The sequence below is a fragment of the Monodon monoceros genome, unplaced genomic scaffold, assembly GCF_005190385.1.
Source record: "Monodon monoceros isolate NGI ecotype Baffin Bay Population unplaced genomic scaffold, NGI_Narwhal_1 Super_Scaffold_17, whole genome shotgun sequence".
NCBI lineage: Eukaryota > Metazoa > Chordata > Mammalia > Artiodactyla > Monodontidae > Monodon > Monodon monoceros.
Window position 1 is genome coordinate 13044957 of NW_021703773.1, and position 22094 is coordinate 13067050.

The following is a 22094-nucleotide window of genomic DNA, read 5'->3' on the forward strand; positions in this document are numbered from 1 at the left end:
TTGTAAAGACTGGCTCATGTGAGCCCTTCAATAGATCTTGCCCATCAGTCTGCCTGGAGGGGGATGCAGAGAGACCAGGAGCCTAGTTTGCCCAAGTCAAACAGAAGATGAATGTATGAATTTACACAAGCGATGGCACCTTTCTGGTTTTTCGCTTTCTCACCTGTAAACAGAGGGTGCTGAACTAGAAAACACAAAGTCCTTTTCACTCCAGTAGTCTACGATTTTTCAATATACTTTATAAATGAAAGTCTTGGCATTTGGGGTGAAATTAAGGAGCCAAGACTTATGTGAAGCTCTTCCACCTGAGCAAACACTACGCCCACAAAGTGTAAATTCCCACTGGTAAGGAAAACAATAGACCACCCTTGGAGTGGGAGAGGGAAGGCTCAACACGTCACTGGGAGACAGACCTCTTTTCTCAGCAGCAAATAACACTCCCACTGCCAGATAAAATGATTATTAAAACCAAGGAGAAGCGAGGGGTACAAAATAGACTTTTACCTGTAGTGTGAGGACCTCACCAAGGAACTAAATCAGCATGGTGGATAAGCTAGAACTCTTTCTGAGTACTACTCAGTCCCATGGGTATATTTTGTAATGTCAGGGAAAATCTGGTAAGAAAATTGGGAAGTGTTAGGAAGAGAGGTCATGTACATGTATAAAAATGTGTATGAGTATAAAATTCTTTTAGATGCTTCTCTGTGGTTTTCTGACAGTTAGTATTGTTACTACAAAGAGGTCAGAAGTCAGTCTGGTGTTTTTTCTTCCATCAATAATTTGTTTTCCAGGGGGTGTTATTTCCTACCTGGATACTTGTAGCACCTTTTTTTTTTTTTGTCCTTGGAATTCAAAAATGTTTTAAGTATGTGTCTAGATGTGGGTCTTTTAAAATTGATTTATCTGAAATATGTGAGCCCATTCAATCTATATATACTCTGGTCTCTTTCCAGCTTGGAAATGTTTTCTTCAATAAAAGTTTTTATAACTTCTTTTTCTACTGTTCTGGGGTTTTCGTTAATAGTGCTATAATTCTTCAATTGGATTCCCATTCTCTTTCATAGTATCTATTTCTGTTTTCAACAATTCTTCCTTCTTCTGTTATCATTTCTAACTCAATGTTCTTTTCCTATACATTCTGGTAGACTTGTCAAGATTAACCTCCAAATCACTGATTCGATTTTCCTTTTTCTTTCTTTTCTTTGGCTGAGCCGCATGGCTTGTGGGATCTTAGTTCCCCAATCAAGGATCAAACCCAGGCCGTCGGCAGTGAAAGCGCAGAGTCCTAACCACTGGACTGCCAGGGAAGTCCCTCACTGATTCCATCTTATACACTGTCAGTTTTGCTTGTTTCCACTTCCACAATGGAGTTTAACTGTTTGATTGCATTTTCGCCATCCATTCGTATCTCATCTCTCTTCATATCTCATGTTATTAACTTTTTTAAAAATCTTATTTTTTTTAAAGAACTTTTAGGTGTACAACAAAATTGAGACGAAAGTACAGAGAGCTCCCATACATCCCCGCCCCACACATGCACAGCTTCCCCCATTATCAACATCACTCCATCAGAATGGTACATTTTTTACCAAGGATGAAAAAATGTCCCATTTTTGGTACATTTGACACAGTACAGTCAATGTTGACATAGTACAATCAACCAGAATGAATAGGGTGTTTAACTTAGGGTTCACGCTTAGTGTTGTACATTCTATAGGTTTAGACAAATGTGTTATCACATACCACCATTATTATAATGTCATACGGGGTATTTTTACTGCCCTAAAAATGCTCTGTGCTCTGTCTATTCATCTCACCTGATCCACCCACGGCAACCACTGACCTTTCTACTGTCTCCCTAGTCTTCTCCTTTCTAGAATGTCATATAGTTGGAATCATCTAGCATGTAGCCTTTTCAGATTGGCTTCTTTCACTAGTAACATGCATTTGAGTTTCCACTATGTCTTTTCATGGCTTGACAGCTCATGTTGGTTGTGTCCAAGTTTGGGCAATTATGAATAAAGCTGCTATAAAAATAGTGTGCAGGTTTCTGTGGGGACATAATTTTTCAACTTTCAATTTTTTTGGTAAATACCAAGAAGCATGATTGCTGGATTGCATGATAAAAGTATGTTTAGCTTTGTAAGAAACCATCTTGCTATGGTGTTAGAAGTCAGTATAATTCTTACGCCTGTGGGGAAGAGTGACAAGAATTGGGAATAAAAGGGGTTTCTGTGGCGCTAGTGGATGGATATAATGAGAATTCATTAATCTATACACTTAAAATTTGTTGACTTTTCAAAGTGTATGCTATACTTTACTAAGGGTTTACTACAAAAATTATTATATGGCAGAACTATCTAAGAAAGCAATGAACCATACAGGATAAATGCACATTTAAAAAAAAAATCAGCTTGTAACTTTTCATCTGAGTTTTTTATGTAATTTACAAAGACCATGTCTTTTTTGTAATCAAAGATACCTTAAATTTTTCTTTTGTTTCCTGTAGTAAGCCTGTTTCAGAGGTCTGCTCCTTTCCCAAGTCTTTAGGGATATCCCTTTCCCCTTTTCCTAAGCTATATCTTAGTTGTTTCTGTTCACCTACCCTCAAATGAGGGAGTATTTGGCAAACCAGTGATGTCTTTGGAATATCTACCATGTGCTTGGTAGTTTACAAATATGTCAGCATATACGTTTGTGCCTTATTCTCACATATCCCAACACCTTACACCAGAGAAAAGGGTAGGTCTTTTTTTCCCTAAAGTCTTGACTCTTAGCTCTAACAAGGTGCTAACAGTTCCTTCGAGTTTCAGGAGCATCTGCAGAAATAGCCCCCATACAACCTTTGTTTGGGAATTCTGGCTCCTACAGACAGGGTTCAGAACTGTCTAAGACTGGGAGAGCATAGTGCCTGGTGCTTCTATGGGTTTGCAGAAAGATCCACCCTGAAGAGGAGGTGAATCCCAGAGCCTGGGATCTGTGGGATCTGAAGTTTCCACAGGTGATGGAAGCTGACATCCTGCTCACAGGGAAAAAGCTGAGATCCGGGAGTGCAGGACCTTCACGCCAGGCCTGCAAGGGGGCCTCACCGAAGCCTGCCTGAACAGCAGCTGCAGTGGGTGGGTGGTGAGGATGTGACCTCCACAGCAGGTGGGCTGCAAAAGGAGCAGGCAGTGACCACAGAGCCTAAGAACAAAGGGCCTGTTCCCAGTTTTGAGGAGCTGCACACAACAACTGATATTTAAGCTTCTTACTGGACTTGGTAAGTAGAGGGTTCAGATCCAGATTTTACTGTATTTAGAATAATCCAGAAATGTGACTTTCATTGCACTTGGGTTTTGCGCAACGAGTCATCCTGGTTACACAGAAAGTGTTCTGGGAAATCTTCCGAGTAACCCTGCCAGGCAGGCATTAGTATTCCCATTTTACAGATGGGAAAACAGAAGCACGAAGTTGGGTAGTAATTTTTCCAAGGTCCACGGCTCATTGTGGCAGAGTCAGTATTCAAATCCAGGACCGCCAGATGACCGAGCTCTTAACCAACTACATTTTACTGTGTCTAGGGCATGAGAGTTATATGAGTTTTTATATTTTTATGTGTCTTCCTAGGAATCTTTACAGGAAGTTAAACCAGAAACCTTCTCTTATATTTTGTAATATGTTCCTTCTTCTCATCACCTATGACTTTGGATTGTTCCTGAAAGTTGATGGATAATGCTGCTTTATAAGAAAGAGAAATGCTTCTTGACTAATCTTAGGAGAGATAAATTTCTAGATTTTTACAAACTAAAAAGTAATACCAAAAAAGAAAGAAAGAAGGAAGGAAAAAGACCCAGGGTCAAAATCAGGGAAGAAAGCTTAAGTTATTACACCTTTTGGATTAATAAGAAAAATAGGAGACAACAGACCCTACTTATTAGGGGCTCTGCATTTGAAGACGACCAAAGTATTAACAGAAGAAAATAGGAATCATGCCAGATATCTTTGCTAAGGTTTACTATATGGTCATATCAATTTCCAAGGCTTAGATGTCAAAGTTTGGCTTTGTATATTTTATGGTCCTGGCTGCTTGCCAAGTAAGACATACAAATAGTTATCAGGTTGTTGTTTTTGGTGAAGTGTAATTTTATAACAAGCTTGAGTAGCCTTTACAACAAATGCACTATTGTCCCCTGCATTTTATTATGCAGTAGGTGAACTAACAACGTTAGACGATGGCTCTCCCACTGCTCCCTGAGATTTGTGCCTCCTTGGGAACGCACGCAAGGCAGAGGGCAGAGACAGAATATTCTCAACATGTGGTGACTTCCTAGCTTTAACTGCCCCGACAGCCTGTGGCTCTGTGTGGAGAGATCGTTACCATGAGTTTCGAGAAGGAAGAATGCAGTCTTTAAGTTGTAATTCTCTAGAGGATATCAAATGATCAGAAGGAAAACCATGAAGTCAGTTCAGCTTCTGACTCTAAATTTCAAACAAAAAGAGGAGTGATAGGAATGTAAAGTTGTGGGAGAACATAGTGTGTACATTTAGAAATTATTGTACCTAAATAGTCTTTTTTCCTCATCCCTCTAGTGAGTCACTGTTTTCTTTATACAAATTATATCATTGCCTGTTTCTAAGAGGACAATGCAGGCAGTTTTGTAAAGATCAGGATGGAACCAGCCAAAATACAATTATCTACACAAAAGCCCCAAGTGCTTGCAGTATCTGAGGCGGAGGCGTGCAGCCGAACAGGCCGAAGATCCAAGGCACACAAGGCCAAGCGGCCTGTCGTAACCCTCGAAGCAGCTTGACATGTCATTCTCACAAAAGCGCATGCCACTTGTCATGATATTCCGGACGGTACAGGTTGCATCACATGTATATAGTTATATGTTCAAATATAATTTATGATCACACCAGTCACAAACAGGGGATGAATCAGCAAAGAATATAAATACATACTGGGTTCTGCCTAATTCCTTTTAAGCCTGTGGCAAAGTGGTACCCCATGTTCTCAGCCTCTGCCTTTCTCTCTGACCAGCCACCACTTAATATCATTTAAGTTAATAATATGGGTTATGAAGTCCCCATTCATAACACAAATTGGCTGTGTATTTTGAGACTCAGAGCTACAAGTGTGTAGCTATTTTCACCCAGGCACAGAGTATATGATTCATTAGTGAAAATTCTCATATGGCTTTTTTGTAAGATGAGGTATAATTTGTCCAAAGTCCACAAACCAAGACCTAATTAGGATTACTTAACTCTTAAACTGCTCCAGTAGTGAATAAAAAGTCGATACTGATCTTCCTAAAAATGATCTGACAATACAAATCAAGAGTCTGAAGAACGTCTGTACCCTGTCGGAAACAGACTTATAAGAAATAATCAGGGCTGTGGACAAAGATTTAAATATGAAGATTCTTATCAAAGTTTATTTACAATAGAGAAAATTTGGAAAAAAATCTAAGTATCCCACAATAAGAAAATAAATTATAGTCTCTTTATATGAAGGAATATTATGCAGTCATTAAAAAGCATGTCAGAAAAATTATAATAATACTAATACACTCAAAATGAGCAGTCATGATTAAAAAGTTAAGATATTAAATTTTATATATATCAATACTATGATCCTATACTACTATGCACAGAATAAATACTGAAAGAAAAGACAGTGAGTTACATTGGTAGTTATGGCTGGGTGGTACTGATTCTGTTTTCACCTCTATATTTTTCTGTATTTTCCACAAAATACAGTGTCTACAGTGATCTTGTATTCGTTTTATATTCATAAGAATAATACACAATACAAATTAAAGATATATCTGGATCATACAAAGCACTGCACAAGATATAAAGCTAGGGAATAAAAGCTGCTCAGTATATGTAACTTTTAAAGGAGTGGTCCCTACATCAGCATCATATAGAAACTCAGAAGCCCTCAACCGTGTAAATCACTGATGGGCTCTAGGAGCTTTGACATGTAAATTACTCAAGCTCTTCTCCCCATGCTAAGGACATATTCTCCATAGACAGAGGCTTACAGAATCCCTTGGCTCGTATTCCTCTGCCTGTCCCATAAAACATGACCTAGCAAGTCCCTTTCAGTCAAGTCTGAAAGAGGAGCAGAGGGCCCCAGGTAACATGATGCACCCAGAGCACGTCTGCAGCTCTGACAGGTGCAAACAACTCCACTCGTCTAAATATAAATGGATTTAAGCAGTTTGGAAACAGTCTTCCCCACTTTCTATTCTGATCTAGCAAAAGAATGTTCTCTTCTTTAGTTCTGACTTGATGCTGGTTATTTTTATTTAGATTCACTTTGCAATCACTTTCATTCAAAGAGAAGCAATGTTAGAATTTGAAGAAGAAAAAAAGAAAGAAAAAGATTTCTCTTCCAGAATCTTGCATGATTTGAGCTGTTTTTGAAATGTTTTCAGTTGAGGAGGAGATAAGGCATTAACAATATATTTTCAAACTTTCTGGATGAGCAAAAAAGCTGCTGTTTACACATGCAGAAGGAAGCAGCGTCCAATGTTTAAGCCAGAAAGAGGATCTAATTCTTAATCAATGGCGTGGAAATTCTTTGGGGGAACGTATAGAACTCTGTGCCATTTCCAATTCCTGCCATGCTCTCTTCCCATTACCCCTAAACTCTAACTCCCCCTTCAGGATCCTGCTCAACGGTCACTTCTCAAAGGTCAGCCTTCTCAGACTTTCCCCTCCCCTGCCCCACTGCCAGACATGCACAGTCTTCCTCTTAGCTCCCCTAAGAGAGATTTGCCTTTCACACATTCATCCCACATCATTATATATTAGCTTAAGAGCTTCTCGAGAGTAAGATAATATTTCACTCATTTTTCCATTTCCAGCACCCAGGTTTACGGTAGTTAATAGTGTGCTGTTGAATGAATGAACAAATGTGTAAGAGAGAACTGAAAAAGTCACAGATGAGCCCAAGTGCAAGAAGAAGACAGTGCTACTAACAGCCATGAAAAACAACAGCTTATGGTAAAATGATCATTAGCTATGCTTAGCCACTGTTAGGCTTCCTGGTTTTTGCGGGGAGGAGGGTTGGCTTATTAAATGAAATTAAGGCTACAGTTCAAAGCCAGATATTAGAAAAGGAACTTGGTATGCATTGACTAACAGGTTGAAATTTTCCATTTTCAGTTTCCCTCTTTGTGGCTATAACATGAAAGGGTGAAGCAAGACTGTGTCTAAGGGCCAGTCCAGCTCTCAGGTTCTGGAACTCGGGACTGCTGTGAATTCTACTGGAACAGTTCTCCAGAGCTTGCACCCCAGCTCTATCCTGATCGCAAAGACTGCGCTCTTTGTAAACTCATAGACGCTACACTCCTACCTACCAAGACTGGGGTGTGCCACAACTAAGTTTAGCCCCACTCTCCCGGACTGAAATAGTCACCTAAACCACAGGGATGATTTCCTAGATCTATGTAAGGAAGATGCTTCCAAAACCTAACACTATAAAATTGTATTTACTTGTCCCAACTCCTTCCCAGTTTGGTTCAGATCGCCCTTTGCCTGCATACATTTTGCAATACCTGTTGGCTTTTTATCTCTGCCCACTCCTCCAGCATGCCCCTCCACTTGAGAAACGTAGCCAGCACTTGGCATCATAAATCTTCAACCCACTCATCAGCTAATAAAAGGGGGTTTAGAGTTGGCAAAGGGAATATTGCACAGAAACTTTATTTGCCAATCGCCTACCAATAGCTAATTTCACAGGTGGTCCTTTATCAGATTTGTCCATTGAAAGAGAAGGAAGAGGACTAATGATCACCCTTCAGACAGGAAGACTGAGTCTGGGGAAGCTCTCTATGCAGCTGAAGGCTTCAACTGGATTATTGTAGTGGACTAGCGTTTTTGTCTTACATTCCTAGTAAAATTAGAAGCTGCTTTAAAATCTCTTACAGCAGAAATTCCCATATGCCATAGTCAATGTAATGAATTTTCATAAAGCTAAACATATGCAATGTGAAGGACTAGCCTCTACTCTGAGATTATGCCCTTCCTGCATTTTATTGTTATTGCTGTTAAAGAGTACTTCTTTTAAAAATAAAAGATGGTAACAGAAGATGGTAGGATTTGTTTGTTTTAGTGTCTTTACTTGGCACCTTAGAAAGCTGGCAATCCTATATTAATTTCCAAAATTCATTAAAACTGGAAAACTGGGATTCTCATCCCTAAAGTGGCTAGCGCAGAGCTGATCACCAAGGAGATGATACATATGACTAATACATGCATATTTAAATTGATCTCATATGGGAGGAGGGGCTTCTAAGCTCTCTTCTAAGCTCCTCATTCTCTACAGATCTCAAGGCATAGCACAGAGATCACCGAGGCCCTGTGGTACAGGCTGAATCTGTTCATACAGATTCAATTCAGGTAGTTTCCTCGAAAATATACCTACCTGAGAAACCCTCAACTATACACGCGGTGTTCTGTGAGATGGGTATTGGTCCTTTGGCCCAGTAACAACTTCATAAAAAGGATTTTACTGTACTCCTTTCACAGTAACACCTGGACCGTGATGGGCACAAAGCAAGCGTTCAGTAATTACTTACTTTCGACACTATCGCTGGAGCTGGGGATACTGATCCCGAAAAGGCTCCACCTAAAACGGAGGGGAACGCATTTGGCATTCTCTTGGGGCTCCTCTGGGCTCCACGTGTGATGGGGGAAGTAACTGTCATCTGCGAACCCCCGGTAGCTGAAGTGTAAGACAAAGGCGGGGCGGGCGGGACGGCTGAATGCAACTGCAACCAGGTCCGCAGGTGTAGAATGACTTTGCCCGGCTAGGACTTTGCCTAGGGAGAGGGAACTCTGCCAGCCGCCGGCGTCCAGCCCTCTTGCTGTAACGGGATGCTAGGCTGTAGGAAAGTGCCTCTGCGCCCTGGCGCCGGTCCTCGGGCTTCTGATGAAATTATGACCCACCGCCCTCTTCGCAGGCCCTGGACGCCAGCCCTATCACTCCGGGCGCGCAGCCGATCACGTGGCGCGGCGATGCTCTGGAGGACCGCGGCTCCACGGCCATTGGTCGACGGCGCGCGTCCCGGGCGCGCCCATTGGCTGTGGGGGGCGTTCACGTGAAAGGGGGTCTAGGATAACATCCCGAGTGGAGAGAAGTGGTCGCAAAGTTAAAGGGAGCCGTGCGGAGGCTGGGAGATCGAGTCCCGTGTGAGGGGCCGCAGGGAGGAGGCGGGCGGGCAGCTCTCGCGCACGGACGGATGCGGCTGCCCGCGAAGGGTGCCGACCTGAGCCCCGGCCCCCGCTCCTGCCGTCGCCGCCGCTGCCCCTGCCACCCCGGCGCGGATGCTGCCGCGGGCTGGCGCCTCCGCACCTCGGGGCTTATGAGCTGTACCAGGTACGTCCCTCCCAAGCCCGCAAGGCCGGCTGCCCGGCCGCGGAGACGGCGGCGAGGGCGCGTAGCGGGGGCCCTCTTTGGTCGTGCCACCTACACTTTCTCCGTCCAACTTGCAATTACACTCTGGGAGTGGGACACTTTAGAAGGGCTCAAGGAGGCTGTTGCTTCCACGTGGGGAGGGCAATCCAGGGACCAGAGGTGGGATGGAGCCTGGCCGGACCCACGTGATGCACCGAGGTGGGGGTCCCGGCCGCGACGGGCGGCCCGGGGGCTGGGGGCTGGGACTTCAGATACTCTTAATCCCTATTGTGACGAGTTCGAACCTGACACAAGGCTTTTCCACCTGGGACCCGACACTTCTAGAGAGTGTCCCCGGAGTTGAGCGATGGGGTCTCAGCACAAGGGAAAGTCGCTTCGTCTCTCCCCCGGCCTCGATTTCCCGGTACAACGTAGGGAAACACACTTGGTGATCTCTCAGGCCGCCGAGGGCGACGGGACACAGGACGTTGCGGCGGCCGGGGCCTCCCGGAGCAGAGCCACCTCCGGTTCCCGGTCCCCAGACGGGCTGTCCCGGGCCAGCGGGGGCGAGGTGGCCGCGCGGGGACGCTCTCGTGGCGCCGCTCCGCCTCGGGTGGCCCTGCTGCCCCGCCCTGGTGTGATAACTAGGGCTCCTCCTCCTCGTCGTCTTCCTCCCCCTGCCGGTCACAACTCCGGGAACCCAGCCCAAGGCCTGCCTCCCGGACACACCGAGGCTCACGTAGTCTGGTGGCGGCAGCCTCCCCTGCCACCTCCCTCCGGGCGTTCCGATGCAGCGAGCCAGCTGGAAAGGGGGCTTCCCCGCGGCCCAACAGGTGGGTTCCGGACAGGCGAAGGACCTCGGGGAAGGGTTGGGGGCGGGGTGCAGCCCGGGCCTGACGGGACCAGGACACAGAGGGCAGGACGCTCTGGCCTGTGTCCTGTTCGTGCCACCCTTTTGAATCCAGAGAAAGGGGTGTGGAAGGGACTCAGTGCAAAAGAGGGGGTAGGGGGCCCAGAACATACTAGAAGATTTGGGCTCTGTCCTGGTATTGTTTCCCGCAGAGGAGGAGAAAGTTGAGGACAGATGTGAGGACTTGGAGGGTTGCTAGAAGATGTTGGAGCCTGTGGTCTGCGTGGTCAGGCCTCCTTGGGAGACCCAGGGTCCAGGAGAAGAGAGTGTTAGGGTTTTGGGGGCTGGGGTGCAGAGAAGAGGAAATAGTTCACTTGGCAGGGTTATCCAGGAGCCGAGACTAAAGTGAAGACAGCTGGAGGACTGACTACAAAAGTGAAGTTGAGGTATTTAGGGAAAAGTTAGGGAGAAGAGAACCATCAGGCAGTATTAGCAACCAGGAATGTCAGAGCTGGAAGGGATCTCAGAGGAGAAAGCTCGAGCCCAGAGAGGTTGAGTGACTTGCCCCAAGTGGCACAGCCATGTGCAGGTATTCCTAGGCCAGTGCACTGTGTTTCACACTGAACATTTTTAGATGGCAGACACTGCCATTTTAACTTATCTCTTTCCTATAATATGCCGCCTCATCCACAGATATTTATCTCAAAGATGCTTTGGATGATGGTGACAGAATAGAGGAGTCCAAGTGGCTTCTAGGGCTGTGAATAAGGGCCCCATGGTCTGAGTACCAAGGGAAAGATGCCAATTTTACTCATACTGTGGCAGCCAAGCCTTTTGGGAGGGAATAAAGAAATGCCGAAGGGGTAAGTGGCCACGTCTTTTAAAAAATTATACCTGGTAACCTGGTTGCGAATGCTTACTTAATGCTGTTTCAGTGTTCCTGTTGGGTTCTTGGTGCGTCTGATTTTTCTGTCTTTTCTTATCTGAGTACAAGAGAATGGAGGAGGCAATGTGTTGGCCTCAATACAAAAGAAAGATTTGCTTCCTATAAAAGGCACAGACAGAGAGTCAGTAGCTCAGCCGCCTGAAACTGTGAAGGTCGTGGGGTTATTTTCTGTACAAGTCGATAGTTTTTAGAGAAGAATCACCACAATATCTAACCCTGGCTGAGAGGGTCTGTTGTTTGTCACTAGAGGAACACGGAAAGCATTTATGCAAAACTATCCATGTTCTGTCTTTGCATGGCGTGTTAGGGTTTGCCCTCTTTTGACCAGAAACACTGAAATCTACCCTTGGTGCATGTCCAGTCTCTCATGGGGCAAAATTGATCTCCTAGGCATCTATTTGGAAGCAAAGGTTTTGAGAATCCGTTCTGGTCTGAGTAATAGCTACTCACATTCTCATGACCCTGTCCTGCAACAAACTGGTATCCAGGTCCCATGTCATGCTGTGCTGGTTCAACTGTGTGTCCACATCTCATTCTGGTTTTTCTCCAGACCAACCTTGGTGACTCACATTCCCTGGCTTGGGCATGAGAAAGGCAGAGCGGCCTAAGAGTCTGTCATAAGAGGGGCCCTGAGGTACAGCCTGATGCGTCCTGTGTTGGAACTGATAATTTTCATGCCATTTGAGGACAAAACACTTGTCCAGGTGCCTTCCTTTCAGGGATTTAGGAAACTATTACCTTGCATGTCTCCGTGGCTAGGAGTACGTCTGGGTGTTGGTCATCCCTGTCACGGTCTGTGCGGGAATTTCTGAGCAGGTGATCAGGAAGGCTTACACCAAACCAGCACTTCGGTGCACCAGTTCTTGGAGACCAATCTGGTTAATAAAAGCTGGAAACTACCTGTGAGGATAGGCAAGGGAGCCAAGAGTCAGATTGCACCCTCTACTGAAGCCACCGGGGTTAGTGACCTCCCCTCCAGTGCTGGTGACACCAAAAAAGTGAAGGGATTCTGGGTAGGGGTGCTTGTGCAATGGGCCTGGAGCAGGAGCCTGGGAAGAATGCCTGGGCCGCCAGGTGGTTCACCTTCCTTTTGCCCTCCGTGGAGAATGCTGCAAAACCAATTCGGCTCCAGAAAGTGCCAGTGGAATTGTTTAATTACCTCTGGCTCCGACTCCAGCTTCACCTCCTCGCCCCCAGTTCTTAAAGCTTGGTGATAAAAGGGATCTCAGGGGCATGTTTATACTGCTGGGTCCAAACACTGAAACTTTACCAAGGCCTTCAACTAAGCCTTTCTAACCTGCAGGATTAGACCTTGAGAGTGACTGCAGTCCACTGCAAGTGTGCAGATTCTTTGCCTGATCTCCTTGTTTTAGAATTGTTTCCACAATAGCTTGAGAGTTTCCCAGTCATTTTCTAATGAGCTGTTTTAAGGTGGTTCTGGAAAGCATGCTTGAGGATGGTTTGCAGGCCTGCGGGACACTCGTAGAGAGCTTGCAGTTGACCTTGTGCTGACTCAGGCAGGGAGGAAGCGGCTACAACAGAGGAGGAACCCCTCCTTCCTCAGTTCACACCCAGGTTGTCAGGGGTGGGCAGAGTCGGGGGGGCTGGGATGCAAGGCTTTGCCTGCTGTTTGGTTATTTTTAATTAACATTTAATTTAAAAAGCAAAAACTACCTGTATTAAAAGTAGAACTGAACATGTGATTCCAGTGCATTCTAACAAAGTTTTGCAATGAACAGGGGAAAAGAAAAATTCAAGTACTTTGTAAGTATAGGATTTTTGTTTTGTTTTTTTATGTTGAACCCTCTGACTTTTTTAAAAAAAGCTGTCTTGCCCAATTCAGTCAGAACTTTCCTTTCCAGAACAATTGAATGGGTATAAGAAAAGATAATAGGGACTTCCTTCGTGGCGCAGTGGTTAAGAATCCACCTGCCAACGTAGGGGACACGGGTTTGAGCGCTGGTCCGGGAAGATCCCACATGCCGCGGAGCAACTGGGCCCGTGCACCACAACTACTGAGCCTGCGCTCTAGAGCCCGTGAACCACAACTACTGGGCCCATGTGCCACAACTACTGGGCCCATGTGCCACAACTACTGAAGCACACGCGCCTATAGCCCATGCTCTGCAACAAGAGAAATGAGAAGCCCACGCACCACAACGAAGAGTAGCCCCCGCTCGGGGCAACTAGAGAAAGCCCGCGTGCAGCAACGAAGACCCAACGCAGCCAAAAATAAATAAATAAAAGAATAGATAAATTTAAAAAATGAAAGAAAAGATAATAGCCAATTTGCTCCTAAAATTTTTACTTGTTTAACTTTGTTAGAGGAGAAACTATAAGGCTATTTAAGGATATTTAAAGGATAAGATGTTTAAAGGATATTTAAATATCCTTATTTAAAGGATAAGATATCCTTTAAAATGCATGTTTAGATAACTACATTATGGCTATAAATTAAGATAAGAACATTTAGAAAGGTTGGGCCTTTTCAGACTAATACAGGTATTTGTATTATTATTGTTTTGTCTCTGAATGTCTGTGTTTCCCCACTTGGTCACCACTAAGTGATTCCTGCATCCTGGGGAAGTGCTGGGTTTTTTGGTGGTGGTTTTTGAAAATGGGATCAAGCCCAATACGTCTTCATCCTTTCTCATTTTTAAAATACATTTGATTAAACGAAATCAGAAGTTGAAAATGAGATATTATTTATTGGACTGATACTATTTGTTGGACCAGTGGTCCCCACTCTTGTCAGATGATGAGCGGCATTTTGCCTGTCCTTCTCCTGAACTACCGCCATCACCCCACAGCACCTCCCGGGGCGGGGCTGGGGGGGTAGGGATCGGGAGGCCTGAGAGCTGGTACCCCAGCACACCACCACACACCGACACCTCTGCCGTAGTGAGGGGAGATGTGTTTCGCAACTAATCCAGATCTGTGTTCTGTGATTCTCAGGCTAGAGACTTTAATCCTGGTTTCATCGCCGACTTCTTCAATTAGCCCATTGGAACTGTCAAATCAGAATATCAATTTGCCATGGTAATTAGAATAAAAATGGCTTGGCTTTAGTGAGGCAATAGCGTTGGGTGGGTTTTGGGCCCTACAAGAATCTTAAGATATTTGAGGTGTTTTATTAGATTCATTTTGTTTTCTTGATTAGAGAAGGTCTATTATTTTAGAAAATATTAGAAAGTACAAAGCAGGAAAACAAATTTCCTGAAATCCCATCACCTGGAAAATTCTGACAGTTTTAATTATATCACTAGTCTTTTTTCTGTGCATATACGTAATATTTTTCCCTACAAGTCTAGTCTCTATGTACAATTTATCTTCTCCATTTTCTACATTAATCATATATTATAAATTTTTATGCCATTTAAATCTTTTTCCACATAATGGTTTTAATGATGATATTAAATTGTATCACATGGATATGGTGCACTTGATTTAATTGGATACCTGTTATTGGTCATTTAGTTTACTTTCTCACCCCTTTTCCCTCCATAATGTTGCATTGAACATTTTAGTACATTAACCTTTGCGCATTTTTAATTATTTCCAAGATTAATACCTGTATGTGATATTAGAACCGAAAATGATGATTTAGAAAGGTTGTGCCCATTAAGACTAATACAGATATTTGTATCATCTTTTAAAATTCTTTCCTAACTCACTAGGTAAAAACAGGCATTGTCTTCTAATCTAAATTTCTTAAGTTACTTGTAATGCTGGACACTTTGCATATTTATGAGCCACTTTTAAATTTCTCTCATGAATTGTCTATTCATGCTCCTTGCTCATTTTTCTACATGGAATATTTGACTTTGTTATTGTTTTATAAGAACTCTTTATAAAAGTATTAAAACTTCGCTGCCGTGCTTTTTGGAAAATGTTTTCCCAGTCTTCGGTTTTTTGGTTTTACTTATTTTTTTCACTTATAGAAAAACATTGTTTTTATGAAGTCAGATTTAATTTAATCTTTAGCATGATTCTCTTTGCTTTTTATTCTTATAGAGGCTACTTTCACTGTAGAAAAACACAATTCTTCACTGATACGAAAGATTTAAAAATACTAAATTGCTGGCACTTTTTAAAAGTAAGATATACTAGAATATAAAAATCTACTGTACATTGAATGAAAGCAAGTGTGGGTCTGTCTTCACTCCTGATTCCCAGTCTCTGGCACCATGCCTGGCACATAGCAAACACCAATCAATATTTGTGGGAGGAATTAATTTCTTTTTATCGGAGGAAAGCAGTATTTACCAAACTGCATTCAGCAAGGTGCTCCACCAAAAAAAAAAAAGACTTTCCTTGTTTGGGATAAGTTTAGGAAATTCGGCAAACAGCACGCTGTTTTCATTATTCTCCATGGCCCATCAGTATACTGACGGCCCCAACAAGCCCTGACAGGGAAACCCATGAACTAGTTTTAAAACCAGTGGTTCCATACTTCTGTGTTTGTTTTAACCTTGGGCCTCTTCCCCCCGCCCCCCACTTTGCACTCTTAATCTCCCCTGAAACCAAGGTCACACTGGACCACACTTGAGGTAATATTGAGCTGTAGCCACGTGGGCAAAGATGAAGGCAAACGTAGTTCGCTGGTCCCTTTCGGGGGGGATGAGCCTGAACATCTGTCTGACCTCCTTGCTGTTTCTTTCCTTCCCCTTGGCCAGGGTTGTAGCCTGCTGTAGCCCCGTGATGGCTGTGGACATTGAGTGCAGGTACAGCTGCATGGCCCCCTCCTTGCGCAGAGAGCGGTTTGCCTTCCAGATCTCCCAGAAGTCAAGCAAACCCCTGAGGCCTTGTATTCAGCTGAGCGGCAAGAATGAAGCCAGTGGGACGGTGGCCCCGACCGTCCAGGAGAAGAAGGTGAAGAAGCGGGTGTCCTTTGCAGACAACCAAGGGCTGGCCCTGACAATGGTCAAAGTGTTCTCCGAGTTTGATGACCCGTTAGATATTCCACTGAACATCACCGAGCTCCTGGACAGCATTGTGAGTCTGACAACAGCGGAGAGCGAGAGCTTTGTGCTGGATTTCTCGCAGCCCTCTGTAGACTACCTAGACTTCAGAAATCGGCTTCGGACCGACCACGTCTGCCTGGAGAACTGCGTCTTGAAGGACAGAGCCATTGCAGGCACGGTGAAGGTGCAGAACCTCGCATTTGAGAAGATGGTGAAAGTCAGAATGACATTCGACACCTGGAAAAGCTTCACAGACTTTCCCTGTTGGTACGTGAAGGACACGTACGCAGGTTCAGACAAGGACACGTTCTCCTTTGAAATCAGCTTGCCTGAAAAAATTCAGTCTTATGAGAGGATGGAGTTTGCCGTGTGCTATGAGTGCAATGGACAGACGTACTGGGACAGCAATAAAGGCAAAAACTATAGGATCATCCGGGCAGAGTTGAAATCCGCCCAGGGAACAGCCCAGCCACCAAATGGATCAGATTTTGGAATAGCTTTTGACCAGTTTGGAAGCCCTCGGTGTTCCTATGGTCTGTTTCCGGAGTGGCCTAGTTATTTAGGATACGAGAAGCTTGGGCCCTACTATTAGTGACGGCCTGGGATGGAGCCGGGCTGAGTGGGTGCAGAGGAGCCGAGCTGCATCACCCCAGGATGGAGATGGAAGCCCAGAGAAAAGCTGAACTGCCATCAGGCACAGTTTTCGAAAAGAAAGGATCCTAGTCACTTTTTTTCTTCAAGCAGGCAAGCCAGCCAGGCTTAGATCACAGAACTGGGTTCACACTCAGAGGAGATGGGTGTGCGGTCTGTTTGGCACCCGCGTGGTGGCAATGAGGGTCCGAGCTGGATGGTGCTGGAAACGGTCTGGACAGGACCCAGGCCTGCAGGGAGCACTGGCCAGGCCGGAGGATGGTGGCTCAGTGACGAGGAGCCCCTCTCCCCTCGGGTGTGGGAAGTCAGTCCCCCCGGCCCCCTCTTCCTGTGGTCTTTCCCGCCCACCCAGGGCCTCCCCGCCTGTTGCAGCTGCCCCGTGTCTACGTGGGCTTCACACTTTATCTCTGTGTGTTTGATTTTCTTCCACAGTTCATCTGCAGTTCAGGAAAAGATAATAAAGGCAGATCAGCTCATGACAGAGACAGGCATTTCCTTTTTCTGACCCCACTTAGATATCCCAGCAGAGGACGACACACCAGCTATGAAAAGTCAACCGGCTGCTGTGCGCTGTCACCAGCCATGGCAGGCTGGTGCCAGGCAGGACAGTCAGGAGGGGGACACTTTTAGCTCCACCTCTTGGCGCTGGGGGGAACTTTCTAAGCACTCTTACCCTGAGTCACCCGAGGGCTCAATTACAAGACTTGCTGTAACTTGCCAAGCTGGTTTGCCCGTGTCTCTTTCTTCACGAAAGGATTTTAGGATCTCTTTTCCTGGAGAGTCATCTTTTATGCTGTGCTCAGGACGTTTGGATTTGCAGATTAAGTGTATCCTCGGCACCTTCAGGAAGTGCTTGGTTGTATCTTGACTGTGATTTACAACCTCCACGTTGTAAACAGCACCTTACAAGCCCCCACGGACTTTGACTTGGTTGTTCTTACCTATGGTGTGTGGGTACGTAAAGGGATAGGGGTGAAGAACCTCACCGAGTTCTCAGATGTCGTTTTCGCTGTTTGCCAACTCTGAAATATCAGATATTATTTGTTCTTAACCACATTGGACTAAAGCATTAAAAGTCTGTTGGTTCATACTGTTGTGAGACTCCTGGGACTTTCCTTGTCAGATGGACCCCCAAACCCTGTGATTTTTCTTGGGCAAAATTGGTTGGTCCTTGGGGGTGTTTAAAAATATTTTTACATGTGTATTTGTAGAAGGTTGGGGTCTTTTACTGTTCTATTTTTGTTTTTGGAGCTTAGCTAAATGACTGCCTCATTTTTCTTTTGCCTGACCTTACTAAAGTGAGGTCTTCCTCAGGGAGGAAGGAAGAGGAATGCCCCACTGCCTGGATTTGGGGGCACAGCTCCTGGACTCTGCAAGCAAAGAGTCTTCTTTCACTTGCATTATCCAGATCAGTTGGAAGAGACCTCCCAGCTTCTGTGGCTTTGTAAATTAGCATCAAGCAGGTCTGGAGTGTCTTGGCTCCTAGAGTTTTGTGGTTGGGTTTTTTCTTTTTTGAACTTTAAAAAGTTTTGACTTTTTAAATGCTCTTAAGTGGTGTTCCACGGAGTTCTTGTTCCTAAAACTGGCTGTGACTAGTCTGCAATCTACTGCTTTATTTTTTATGTCTCTCCTAGGTGGGCAGCACTGGGGGTTACATGATAATTTATGGGACAGTCACATTTTTTATTTTATGCTGACATTGGGCAGAACTGGGATTTATCTAAGCATGTCTTACTTCAGGTACACAGACAGTACTCCCTGTGTTACAAATCAGGTGATCAGAACTATTATGTAATAGTGTAAATCTACACCATGGGAAGCAAAACTGATCTTAAATAGGTCATGAATTTATTTTGCTTTAGGAAGTCCCACCCTCCTCCTCCAGTTTATGAAGGGTACAAGGTGTACTGTCCTTTCCCTATTAACAGACCGAAGGTATCAAGATCGTTCCCTGTTCGTAAGAAAAATGCCTCAAGTGACTTCTGTATGGTTTTCAGTAATAAGGATCTTAAGGCATTCCCGTGTCAGAATTTGAAATATGGTAATTCAGTGATAAGTATGTCTTTTAAAACACCACAAACGCTCCCCCACCCCTCTTTCCTCCCAGCTGACCCCTGCTTTCCTGCCAGGGGCACTGCTTGCAAGCCCCCTGCTGGTGCACCTGGGTTGCTCACCCCACCAGGCAAGTCCTCACCTGCTGGCAAAGACGCTTCTCTGACTAAAGCAAGTGCCCGCCCGAGGTCCCTGTCAGCACGGTCATGCAGTGAGGTTGTAGCATCTGAAAAATAGTCTCCTCTTTACCAATCAGTCTGTCTCCTTTTGGGGCGGTTCTGTCCCAGGAAATCAACAGACAGCCTCAGGACCTGCTCCTTCTTTGGGCCTTCTCCTTGTTCATAGCTCACCGGCAGTAGACAGGTGACACACTGGAGAAAGTGACCGGTTTCTTTTTCTTTTTCTCACTTGCAAGGTCATAATGTCACCATTTTAATTAAGAAAAACAGCTTTTTTTTTCTTCCAGTGGAAACAGCTTGAAACTCAATTGATAATTCTTACAACCGGTACTAAACAAAGGTGGGGAAAAAAACCCAATCAGAACTGATAACAGCAGGTCAACAGCAGACAAAGAGCAGGGAGAAAGGGAATTTCCCATGCAAAGGAGATTGTGCACGTGGATAATTCAAGGCCACAATCATTTTCTACCCCCAAGTTTGTGTGTTGTATGCTTTCTTTCAACTGAATTACTTTAATATGTTTGTGTCCATGATTCATTTACCTAGCCAAGAATAGGCTCACCAATGAGTTTTGCAGCTGTCCTTTTTTTTTTTTTAACATCTTTATTGGAGTATAATTGCTTTACAATGATGTGTTAGTTTTTGCTGTATAACAAAGTGAATCAGCTATACATGTACATACATCCCCGTATGTCCTCCCTCTTGTGTCTCCCTCCCACCCTCCCCATCCCACCCCTCTAGGTAGACACAAAGCACCGAGCTGATCTCCCTGTGCTATGCGGCTGCTTCCCACTAGCTATCTACCTTACGTGTGGTAGTGTATCTATGTCCATGCCACTCTCTCACTTCGTCCCAGCTTACCCTTCCCCCTCCCCTTGGAAAGTGACAGGTTTCTTAGTTGGAGATATGAATGCAGCCTGACCTGTAGGTTTGACCCTCAGACAGCTCTTGGTTATGATGACACGTGGCCCCCTTCCCAACTTGCCCCCAAAGGACCAGCCTTCTGCCGCTGGTGCAGCTGTCCATGGATGGGGAGGCAGCTCCATTTCTGTTTCATATTTATTCCCTGCTATGTCCTGGGGAGCATTTGCAAATTAGGTGCAATAAATAAGCTAGACTATCTAAAGACAGATTTTAAACAATAAGCTTTCAGTGTTTCTTGGAAGATGTGAAGCATTTGGGCGAGTTTGTTTGCTTTTTTTAAGTATTCTTGTTATAGGAGAGCTGGTGAGAAACAATGGAGTTATGTAGTTCTCCAGAAATTAAAACAATTTCAGAGTCAAGGTAGAGTTTATTTCTCTCTAAGATTTAATTTTAATGGTGGCAAAACATTACTCTCTCAATGTTTCTTAAAGATGTAAATCTTGAACTGCTAAAAGAATGTTTTGTGGGTTTGATCTTTGCATATAATTTGCTTTTTTTAAAAGAAGCGTTACTTGTAGTCACTGGGACATTAAATGGCTTGTATATATATGTTTATAAACCAAAAAAGTGTTTGCTTACTTTTCAGAAGTGCCGTTGGCTAGGTCTTCCCTCTCAATGGACAGTGAGTGAAAACCTCGGTGTCCTTCCTGTTTTCCACATGTTAAATCCCTCGAATGGATGTGGTGTGCTGGAGAAAGCACATGGCTGTCGGCTCTGGGAGGTCCTGATGGCCTGTCTCTCCCGAAATGATCACTGACATTGGGGCTAAGTTACACACACAGTGGGATCTCCCAGGGTCATCAAAGACGACTTGCCAGCGTATCTTCGCTTCCTGAAGTGGGACACCTCTGGACGGGGAAGGACAGCTGTGCTGACGGGCAGCTTTTCCTTGTTATGGTTGTAAAGCGTTGCAGCCCAGGTTGTAAGGTTGTGAATGTTTTTACAGTCTTGTTTATCAGTTCCTCGAGTCGGCTGGACCCATGAAGACTCCAAGAATGCAGCTGTGATGGTGGTGGTTCACTCTTCCTTCTATGTATGTGAATGTAGAAACGGAGACTCATCTTCATTTTCATGCCTAAAAGTGCCTTGTTGAGAAAGTTCCACAGTTTTTAAAAAAATACATATTTTTGTACACAAAGTTAAAGGGGAAATGCACTTTAAAAATCACAAGAATGGATGCCTTTTGTGTGGTGTAAGAGAGTGGTTTGTTTGAATCTCAAATGCAAAAATGTAATAAAGGTTGAAAACAAAACTGAAAGTGTCCTGTTTTAAAACTGACTCTCTTCTTAGAGTCAGAGGCTGGGGAGGAACATTTTCAGTCTGTGTATTTCCACATCTGGAATGCCGGTTTCCAAAAGGGACAGGACACAATCAATGGCTAAGTAGAAAAGCTGTAAGGTTCAGAGGAAGGGGGGTAATTGCTTTCTGAGTTGTACAGCAGCCAAGGCTGGGTACACCTAAGAGAGTGATTGCCAGGGAAGTGGTACAGGGGCCCGTGTTGTTCTGAATCATTTTTAATGATCCAAGGGCAGGTCTCTTCCTACCCTGTCACTTGCTCTTGAAGCATATTTTTGACTTGGTGTATACGCAGCAGTGGGAAAACTGTAAGCAGCTCTCATAGCTTTGCACTGCTTGATCAGACAAACTCTGCAAGCGGCAAAACCACGCAGCTCCTGGTGGGGCCCTGTCTCCACTGGGTACAGGACATTCACCCTAAGTAAGATTTCAGAGATGTTTTATTCCCAAGTTCAGAAGATGGGATGCAGGCGAGGTGAACTGCTGCCAGGTGTTTCCTGCCAATCAGTCTCGGCCACGCCGGGAAAGGCAGTGGTGGTTCTGTCGTGGAACGTCAGAGCATTTAAAATCTTAGCACCCAGTCAGTAAGCGCCCAAAGTGAGCTACATGCATGACCGCCTTTCTCAAGCCTGGCAAACACTGCCCACATTTTTGCCTCCACAGAAATGGGAAGGGGAAAAAAATAACACTGGTTTTATGAATGTCTACTTGTGATTCAATGTGGTTTTCATAATCATTACATAATTCTAACTTGTGAGACAGACATCCCAGAGATGTCTGGAGTAAAAAGGAAACAAAATAAAAACACCACCAAACCACTTTTCTAGAGCAATGTCCCCAG

The 22094-nt window shown here is 44.6% G+C and overlaps 1 protein-coding gene across 5 annotated transcripts; it reads left to right on the top strand.

Annotated features, from left to right (window-relative positions):
- Window positions 1–9162: 9162 nt before the first annotated feature.
- PPP1R3B (protein phosphatase 1 regulatory subunit 3B) lies at window positions 9163–19748 on the top strand. Of its 5 annotated transcripts, none has more exons than XM_029226532.1 (3): window positions 9163–9373; window positions 14143–14226; window positions 15864–19748. In XM_029226532.1, exons 1-3 carry the CDS (start codon window positions 9237–9239, stop codon window positions 16741–16743), a joined length of 1101 nt encoding a protein of 366 aa, XP_029082365.1. In that variant the 5' UTR covers window positions 9163–9236; the 3' UTR covers window positions 16744–19748. The 5 variants fall into 5 exon arrangements, with proteins under 5 accessions (XP_029082365.1, XP_029082361.1, XP_029082362.1 ...); XM_029226529.1 differs by lacking the exon at window positions 9163–9373 and adding an exon at window positions 9388–10224 and having other exon boundaries at window positions 10935–14226; window positions 15864–19747; XM_029226531.1 differs by lacking the exon at window positions 9163–9373 and adding an exon at window positions 9388–10224 and having other exon boundaries at window positions 15864–19746.
- The last annotated feature ends 2346 nt before the right edge of the window (window positions 19749–22094 follow it).